This window comes from Phoenix dactylifera, chromosome 1, assembly GCF_051530095.1.
Source record: "Phoenix dactylifera cultivar Ajwa chromosome 1, Ajwa_hap1_PhDact_Kaust_v1.1, whole genome shotgun sequence".
Taxonomy (NCBI): domain Eukaryota; kingdom Viridiplantae; phylum Streptophyta; class Magnoliopsida; order Arecales; family Arecaceae; genus Phoenix; species Phoenix dactylifera.
Genome location: NC_143190.1, coordinates 65,365,227 through 65,374,557, shown reverse-complemented (window position 1 = coordinate 65,374,557; position 9,331 = coordinate 65,365,227). Strand labels below are relative to the sequence as shown.

Genomic DNA, 9,331 nt, shown 5'->3' with positions numbered 1-9,331 from the left:
GTCGTCATCTCGATCGAGGTCAAACTATGCCGAGATCAGGCTTACGAGTATATACCATATCAAATAGAACTTGGATGAGTTCCCACGCACACACAAAACATAAGTCTAGATGATGGCCAATGCAACAACAATTATCCGATGCATAAAAACAACAAGCACCGCGAATAGCGGAAAAAAAATGTCAACCAAACCATGATATGATTGGTGTGCAATCTATTAGCATTAAAAAAAAAATGAATAGAGTAGAAACCCACATAAAGTACCTCAGCTATTTAATAATTGATTAGCGGTCTAACCAATCCAAGAGAAGTCCATATAGTCGCTCATATCCTACCCAATGAAAATATAGAAAAGAAAACATTGAAATTACAGTTTAGGCATTAGAGTAATGCTATCGATGGCTGTACATTTAGACTTGTTGCAGAGGCACGAAAGATTTTCATTTCATAAGCTAAAAATAATAAAATATAGAAAGCATGGAGATATTATATGGCGTATTTGTCTTAAAGTCTCGATTCCCAACTCCTTTCTTCATGGACGACTCCGTTACGGTGCAGCCTATTATCTGTAGGCAATTTTATAAAAAAACTCGACATGTGTTCCATCAAAAGACCAAATTGTGTGCTCCTTCGAGGTTTCAGCTTCCAAGGTGGAGCTCGAGGCAGTATAGAAGGGACTCTCTTTGACTGCATCATTCTGGAGGGAGACTCGGCTGCGTTGATTGAGCGATTAGAGAAGGAGAGACAGAAGGTGCCAGAGCACCTACTTCTCAATGACACACGACGGATGATGCGGAAATGTCGTGCTATCCAGGTCAGGCATGATATCCGGAAGACGAACCGAGCTGCAGATTGGGCCACCTCATTTACTGCTCATTATTCGGAAGATTTTTTATGGACCCAGCAGACTCCTCCTTTTATTTTGTGTAGTCTTCTTACTAGTGATATAGCTGGCTATGCTCATGCCATAGCCGTGTAGCTGATTTACCCAAAAAAATAAATTATTTTAAAGATGGAGCTATCAAAACAAGCCGCAAGCCTAAATGCACTAATTTGATTATGTAATCACGAGTTTTGAACGGTTAATAGGGCTGCATTTGGCATGGTCATCATTTTTTTAAAAAAATATTTAGGAACAAAATTATATATTTTTTTTTTTAAGGTCAGAAGATTTCCTTCTTTTTGTTAAAAAAAAGTAAAAAAAATTTATTTCCATTTTTTTCAGAAATAGTAAAAATATTTTTTAATAAAGGGTAACCAGTTATTTTTTTATTGAATTTCGTATTTCTACTCTTTTTTTAAAAAAAAAAATCGATATCAAACATCCCTTAAATGGCCTTTAAAAAAAAAAGAAGAAACGGCCACTTTTTTTTTTTTTGTGTTGTGAGAGGGGCACTTGGGTCGATTCGGCTACCCTCCAGCAACGCAACCCGAACGGGTCGAACCGGGCCGTCTCATTGCATCCACCGCACTTTATGCCGAAGCAGCACCCATCAAGAGCAGAAAATCCCTCCCAATCAATATTGGTCACGTAGGAAGAACTCTTTAGCATCCCACTAACAGGGGAGCAGCATACCACAATAAGCCTCGCCTCATAGGTCTCCCTCTCCGCCTCCCGTCCACCCTCGCCGCGGCCGCTGCAACGCGCTTCTCTTCTCCAACGCCGACTCGCAATCCCACTCTCTCAGAAGAATCAGAGAAAAAAGGGATTCCAAGACCTCAAGTAACGATGACCGGTAATCTCTCGAACTGAGTCGGTTTTTAATTTATCGATCTTTCTCCCCCTTCCGACACCTCCTCGGCAACGCCCTTTTGCCACAGACCACGTTCAGGAGCAGGAGATGGAAATCGAAGCTCTACAAGCCATCCTCATGGACGACATCAAAGGTCCGCCTCCTCATAAACCACGATTTTTTTTAAAATTATTTTTCTAATTAGCCACCCAACAACAGTCTAATTAGGAACTAATATCGTCGCATTATTAATTTTTATCACTGTTTCAAATACTTATTATTAATTTTTAAATCCACAGAGATTGATTCCACTGAGAGTGGGTTGAGCACAAACAATCGGTGCTTCCAAATTGTATTGTCCCCACAGGTCAGAATAACCAATCCTCCAACTCGTTATTATCGTCCGGAGATTTCTTATAATCAAGTAGGTTTTTTCGATTGTTTGCTTCGCGAGTATGAATCATGTATTGTTCTTATATGCTTTCTGACTCCGTGTAGTTAGTAGCAAGTTATGTAGTACGGAATGTAAAATTATATGATCCTTGAGAGTGCTTTTAGAATGGTGTGATCTAGAATAACTGTAGATTTGTGCAGTAGTTAGAATTGGTCGACTTCACTATGAGCAATTGACAGTCTGTTGTAAGCCATTAGTTTTAAGTTTTCATTTTCTTGAAAGCTTTCTTATTGCTCTATGAATATAAGCTTTATTGATTATCTGATCATCAGAGATTAGGGCCATGCTGCATGTCTACTGATCATGCTTGCTTTCTTCTGTTCACCTTCTTAACGGTTTCCCTTTTTCTTCCTTTCTTTTTTTATTGATGTATCTGGAAGCACACACATGGTTTAAATACTGTAAGCACATGACGAACTTTCCATTTTTGGAAGTCCATGGATTGGTGTAAGGTCTAGCAATATTAATTTCAGCTTTCATTCTCTTTTCTTTTACTTGTTGTCAGCCTTCATGTTTTATAGATGTTAATATTTCAACACAAATGCCAGCATTTTGCTTTGCTAAAATCGTAATATTGTTTCTTATGTCATCTTCTCTGTGGTACTTATCAATTTCTTCTTCAACAGGATGATGATATGGATGAGTCAAATTACACGCCAGGTCTGTCGTTTTATCTCTATAAGTTTAGGGTGATAACAAAAAAAAAAAAATGAATTATTTTTCCTTCATATCTAAGTACGTTGGTTCTATCTGAGTATATGATATTGGAAAAACTGGCAGCTTCCAGGTATTCGATAATCTATTCATATTCTGTTAGCTAACGTATGGTTGTCTCTTGCAGTTAAATTGGCTTTGATATTCTCTCATAGTGAAAAGTATCCAGATGAACCCCCACTTCTGAATATTAAAAGGTTTGCTAGATATATATATATATATATATATATATATATATATATATATATATATATATATATATATTGTAAATGTTATTTTTTTTTCTTTTTTAGATACACATTTGAACATTGGCCTGTTCGCTTTGTTTTCTGATGTTTCTTTACCTGCACAGCATGATTTTAATGAGGATGTTTGGTTATTATTTTTCTTTCTTTTTTCTCTCCCTCATCTGCAACTTGAAATGCCACTTCTGCCTGCAGTGTACGAGGAATTAAATCTGAGGATCTTTCAGTGCTAAAAGAAAAGTTTGAGAAAGAGGTAGATTCTTAAGACATTTCTTCTCCTTCGATTACAAAATTATATATCTACTTCTGGTTTCTTTCTTTTTTTATTTTTCTTTTTCTTTCTTGTCAGCTAGTTTCTTTTATACTTGCATTTTGGTGATTTGTAGATGATACTGGTGATTTAAAAGTGTGATAGCACATATTCTTCTTAAATCAGTGTAAGTGATATCTAGGCTGACACATAGAAATCTACCTGTTGCACTCCTCCAGCTAAGGTGTTGCCTCTTGCTTGGAGATTATGCAACCCTAAGTGTTAATCTTATGAATTTATAGGAAAACTACTCTAGCCTATTGTGCATCACGGAAATTATCATCAATCGAAGTCTGTCAGTAGATATTATAAGTAATCTGTAAATGCATTTTCATCTCAATGTTCTCTGTCGGGCAAACTAGTTCTGATTAGAATAACACGTTATTCTATTATTCTTGTGGAATATACGAACCTATATGCTATTAACAGATATTAAAAACTATCAACTGGCTGGATCATGTGAAAGGCCAAAGGCAAAAGATAAAAAATGTTTTGCACATTGTTCAGCACCATAATTCCATAACTTGTAAACAAAAATAAAAGACTTCACTAACAACGGGTGAGCTCAGATCTATCATATTCCTAGATATCTCTGCTAGATTAACATTCGTAGATGTTACCCAATTAGATGGTGCAAGGCTTCTAGATCATGGTTACCGTTATGTCTTCAAATCAATTTAGGGTTTCATTACAAGTCTTGGCATATCCTCTACATAACTTGAGTTTTTGGAGTTGCATGCTTCAGAGATAACTTGCAGACTTAGTGTCACTCTGGGCAATTTAACAATGCATTCTCGGATATATTTTGTCTCTTTTCTTCATTGTTTCAGCAAGTGAAATGTTCCATATTTGACATTTATGTTTTCCAGATGGCTGAGAATCTTGGCATGGCAATGATCTATACACTTGTCACATCTGCTAAAGAGTGGTTAAGTGAAAAATTTGGGCATGAGGTCGTGGCTGAGGATTCTGAAGTAACCGATACAGTTAAAGATGATGTATGGCTGTTTGTTCTGCCTATGATCTCACTGATTTCTGATGGTGTGTTTTTAAGTTTAAGGTCTGCTTTTGGCATGTATACATAAATTTATTATTTTAATTGTAGGATTTGTACTCTAGTTGCTGTTTCATTTTCTTTGCTGATGGTGGAGTCAGAATCTTGCCCAGGCTTATCCATTAATAAACACTTTCTAATTTTTTAAAATCAGCTAGTTCAGAGACAAGGTTATATATTCCTATTTTGTTTTTTTGTGCTTATAGTTTTCGAACAAGCTCTCCTCTTAAGAATGTTTTTTCCCCTTGATCTTCTTCATCCTTACAGGTAGCTTCGGCATTCCAGTTTCACGTAAACAAGGAAAAAAGGGGTTATGGAGTGGGAGTTCATGATTGTTATTTTTGTCAAAGAGGCCCTTTTTGACAATGCAGTATTAAACAGTTTAATTAATTAGCAGATTGGTAAGAAATGGAAAAACTGACCCACCTCCTCTTCATCGTATTGTGAGTCAATGATCACGATTGACTCAATGGAACTTTTTTTGGGGGTGTGTGCTTTAGTATGCTTTTTACCTAGACCAGCTTTGAGCGCTTATTAGACGAAAATTGTCTTTATGTGCTTCTTTTACCTTGTTACAATTTGTTTATCGTATTCCAAAACAATTTGACCGAGCTCTAACTAGTTCCACAGTTCAAAATACAACCATTCTATTGAGTATTGTGTTTTCTACTTTTATTTTAGTGGAACACATGGAGACCAAACTAAGTAGGCATAAAGTTGTGGATATTGAGTATCGTGTGAGCTACATCTATGACAAGATTGAAGAAGAGGGGTTGAAAAGGGGTCTTGCTTACTGTTATGGAGGAAGGAGACCCTAGAAACAGATGAATTTTGAATATATTCTTTTCAATGATTCTGGCCATTATCAGACTTGATATCATAGGTATTTTCTCATTTGAACATTATAGAGGTTCACTAATATTCTTGAAAAGCAGGAAGTTTGCTATGTAAAATTTTAGGCCTGCTAACTGTATAAATGTTTTCCTGATTATCATAATGATAATGGCCAAATAGTTGATGATCAATACAAGGACCGATATATCTAACTAGAAGTTCTTCACCATGTTGCTTTACCGCTGCCCCTGCTTTTTGAACCAGTGGTACAGTACATGAGCTGTGGATGTGTGGCGTAAGCATTAAATTTCCTAAGTTTGTATTTAAGGTTCACTTGGAGAGAGTGCACTATAAAATTGATATGCATCAAAATTGCTCACTTCTTATTCTTGTAAGGTTTCTCTTGTTGGGGTTACTTCTTTTACTGAGGTTCATAATAAGAAACCTAGTGAAGCTGAATAGGAGGTAGACATTAGACAAGTTGAAGAAATATTTTGTGGCTTCATTTGGATTAACATCATATTATTGGCAGGCAGACATTGTTTGCTTCTTCTTTGGAAAATCATATATATGACTTTACAATATCTTTTTTCTGATTTTTGGCCAACATATTGCTAATTGGCTGGGGTCTCTTCCCTCTTCTTCACATGTGCCTTCTCTTGATTTTGGTGCATCATTTCTTCGGCTTCTCAATTTAAGATCCCATGACTGTAATTGCATGGAAATTACAATGATGGTCTTGTACATGCTGCTACACTGCTTATTCAAAATATTTGGACTATTTCGGAGCGTGAAAATCCCTCCAAATTATTTCCTTCTTTCGTCTGCATGTTAATGCTCTTTTTGTTGGGATCTTTTTCATCTCTTTGGAACTCTCTGGTTAATGATTTTCAATGGATAAGTTGTATGCTAACAATTTGAGATAGTCTAATGCAATATGCTATTACGCTATATTTCCTTTGCATTTATGCCATTATTTATGCTATTTGAGACAATGTTGATTTCTTGATGAGAAATGTTTGACTATTCATCTTTGTACTAATATTGCCTTTTATGTAACTACTTCCAGATAATCGTTCCCCATGGAGAACCGGTTACTGTAGAAACTTTTATTGCCTGGAGAGAACGATTTGAAGCTGAATTAGCACTAGAACGAGCCAAGTAAGCATTAGTTTTCTATCATTCATTCCAAGCATGACATATATGGATTCTTTTTTTCAATTTTTGCTAACAATTGAAGAAACTGGAATGATAATATGTCATGAGGGTCTTGCTATCCTAGAATGTAACAATTGCAAGGCATGTATCTATTGTAAAAGAAAAGAAATCCAATCCTTTGCGCCCCTTCCCCCCTCCCCCAACATATTAAGTCACCATGCTTGTCTTTGGTTTGATTGTGTACAATCTACACTACAAATTTGACATTTTTAGTCCGAAAATTAGTTGAAATTTTTTTCAAAGAAAATGCTATAAATTAATCCCTCTATGGTACAGGCTAATGCCAGATTCTGCACTTGCAGCCCCCAAGGAGAAGAAGCTTTCAGGAAGGCAGTGGTTTGAGAGTGGAAGACATACAGCGGTATGTCTTTCCTATGCTTTGCTTTCTCTACATATGAATGCGGTTGTGTATACAGTGTTGATTAATCTTGTATCTTGTGTGGCTACTCGTTATACAATGGCTACATGATGAAATGGAACATCCCACACTACACCCTTATAAAGAATATGACTAGTCAGGTTATATTATTTTGTATCTTTTCTAGTTCAGCATTAGTATAACACCGATGTCTGGGTTTTTTCCCCAGAAAGGTGCAGCTGCAGTTGCTGAGGGATCTGAGGAGGAAGATGAAGAGGACATTGACCTGGATGATGACTTTGAAGGTGATCCTTTATTTCCTGAGTGTCATTCATTTGAGCTGCTAAACTTGATGAGATAGTTTTGAAAAAAAAATACAGATGTTAAACTTGTCTGGAGTCTGTCATAATAAATTGAGCACTAGAAATTGTTTTTCCTTGTTGACATTTGCAGATGATGAAGAAGATATGCTTGAGCACTATTTGGCACAGAGGCCCGATAAATCATCGGAAGGATCCAGAAAGTGAAAATTGCTTACTTCCTTATCGAGCTTGATATGGTATGTTGATCTATAATTACGTTGGAATCCTCTCTTTCTTTTTATATTGCCATAATTGTTCCTTCAAAAATTTTGATGGATACATGATATTTCATAATGCTTATGAATTGGTGTTTATCGTATAGCTAAGATCCCTGCATGGACCAGCTTTTCGGATTTTGATCAACCAGGCTGAAGTCAATTCTAGTTATGTTGGAACAGGTGGTGCTGTGAGGAAATCTTTTGAATTTTGCTGCTGAGGCCTAATTGTATGAGTCATTATCGTAGCAGCAACATCAATCCTTTGTGTCGTGGAATGTATTATCTGAACCTCTTTTTTCTTTGATATGTTTACAGTTTTTAATTGCATGTCATAACATCAAAATCTATCATTACTATGATAGCAACATCCTCCTCTAATATCTTCAAGTCATTTTGCTGTCGTGAATGTTTGGAAGGCTAATTGCATTATATGTACATAGCACAAGGTAAACCTTAGTCCCTTTCCGCTTGGATTGAGATTCATTCTAGCTGCTTATGAATGATGTTGCTGGAAATAGCTAGACATCTACAGGTTTATCCATGTTATCCATTCCATCATATGGCAGTGAAAGCCCATCGCTGCTTTGCTACTTTTGATTGGATGGGCCACTATTCATAAGTCAATGTTATTGGCAGGCAGTTCTCAACGCTAGGTTGGGACTGCCTTTTGATTGGAGAAAAGGCTATTAATGGAAAGGAAAAAGAAAAAAAAACATGGGACTGCCCTTTCTCAACGCTAAATTGGTGTGTGTGGAAGGATAGGAACAATCGGGTATTCAGGTTTGAAGCCAAGGTAGCTACTGAAGTACATAAACAATGCTTATCCCTGCTTAAGAACTGCATATCCTGCCATGAAGGAGAATACAAAAGAACCGGTATTGGAACTGTTATGACGAGTTTGAATAGCCAGGCTAGTTCTTCTTGGATAGCTTCATCCTTAGTTCTACTACTCCCCCAACCTCAGTATTATGTAAAAAAAAATAAAAAAATAAAAAAAAGCCCCCCTCTGGCTAGATGACGGCTTTCACTATCTGGCCGAGTACTCATTTTCTTCTCATTTCTTTCCTCTGTACAAACTCTGTACATTCACATATAAATAAATGTAGTGTGGCATAGCCTCCCGTTTAATCAAAAAAAAAAAAAGTTATTGGCAGGCAGACTGAATCTGATTCATGTTACCGACCAAGACAACGTCCAAGCAGTAATATTGATCAATGGAGAAAACAAGGGGGAACTATAGTCAGTACAAGCCAACTCCAACAAAGGAGTGGGAAAATCGCACCACCAGAACCCAGCGCTAGAAGCTGAATCCTCTCTGGAGAGCCAATCAGCTGGTTGATAGCTGCCTGTTTTGAACTTGATATGGTTTTTCCCTGTTGCCTCCAAAAAAACCCAAGAAGTCTTCATTTTCTAATGGTAGGTAGGTGATGTCATGGCTTCAAATTCTGGCAATGCCACATGCAATTAATGCTTTCACGGTTGAAGTCGAAGAGTTTACAAAATAGCTGCTTCATAATCAAGGCAAATAATGGCCAGTCATGTTGGTTATGGCTGCTGATAAAATGTGAGTCGTTCCTTACAAATGCACTCATTTGCAAGCACATCAATTCGGTATGTGTGAACAAAACCAGGCAGTTTTTTCAGACAACCTGGAAAGCTCTGAGATTTCAACCTAAGAATCCAGACACTCCAGCCTGACCTATGATCTGTGGGTAGGTTTATATCCCAAGTTCAATTATCTTCAAATGGAATCTACATACAGGACAAAATAGCATCAAAAGCAAGGATACAGGGATGTTAAGTCTGCAGTTGGCAAACATTCAAACAATGAT

At 36.9% G+C, this 9,331-nt stretch overlaps 1 protein-coding gene across 3 annotated transcripts; it reads left to right on the top strand.

Annotated features, from left to right (window-relative positions):
- Positions 1–1,574: 1,574 nt before the first annotated feature.
- On the top strand, positions 1,575–7,877 carry LOC103712968 (uncharacterized). Of its 3 annotated transcripts, none has more exons than XM_039125302.2 (12): positions 1,575–1,735; positions 1,821–1,886; positions 2,032–2,099; positions 2,813–2,846; positions 3,028–3,097; positions 3,341–3,398; positions 4,325–4,453; positions 6,413–6,504; positions 6,838–6,922; positions 7,149–7,224; positions 7,373–7,478; positions 7,604–7,877. In XM_039125302.2, the coding sequence occupies exons 1-11, from the start codon at positions 1,729–1,731 to the stop codon at positions 7,444–7,446; spliced, it is 759 nt and encodes a 252-aa protein (XP_038981230.1). In that variant the 5' UTR covers positions 1,575–1,728; the 3' UTR covers positions 7,447–7,478; positions 7,604–7,877. The 3 variants fall into 3 exon arrangements, with proteins under 3 accessions (XP_038981230.1, XP_038981231.1, XP_088565873.1); XM_039125303.2 differs by having other exon boundaries at positions 1,599–1,735; positions 7,609–7,877; XM_088709747.1 differs by lacking the exon at positions 4,325–4,453 and having other exon boundaries at positions 1,599–1,735.
- Positions 7,878–9,331: the final 1,454 nt, after the last annotated feature.

Coding starts and splice junctions, on each gene's coding strand:
- LOC103712968 (XM_039125302.2), top strand. Junction 4,454..6,412: donor CCGATACAGTTAAAGATGAT/GTATGGCTGTTT, acceptor AACTACTTCCAG/ATAATCGTTCCCCATGGAGA. Junction 6,923..7,148: donor AGAGTGGAAGACATACAGCG/GTATGTCTTTCC, acceptor TTTTTTCCCCAG/AAAGGTGCAGCTGCAGTTGC.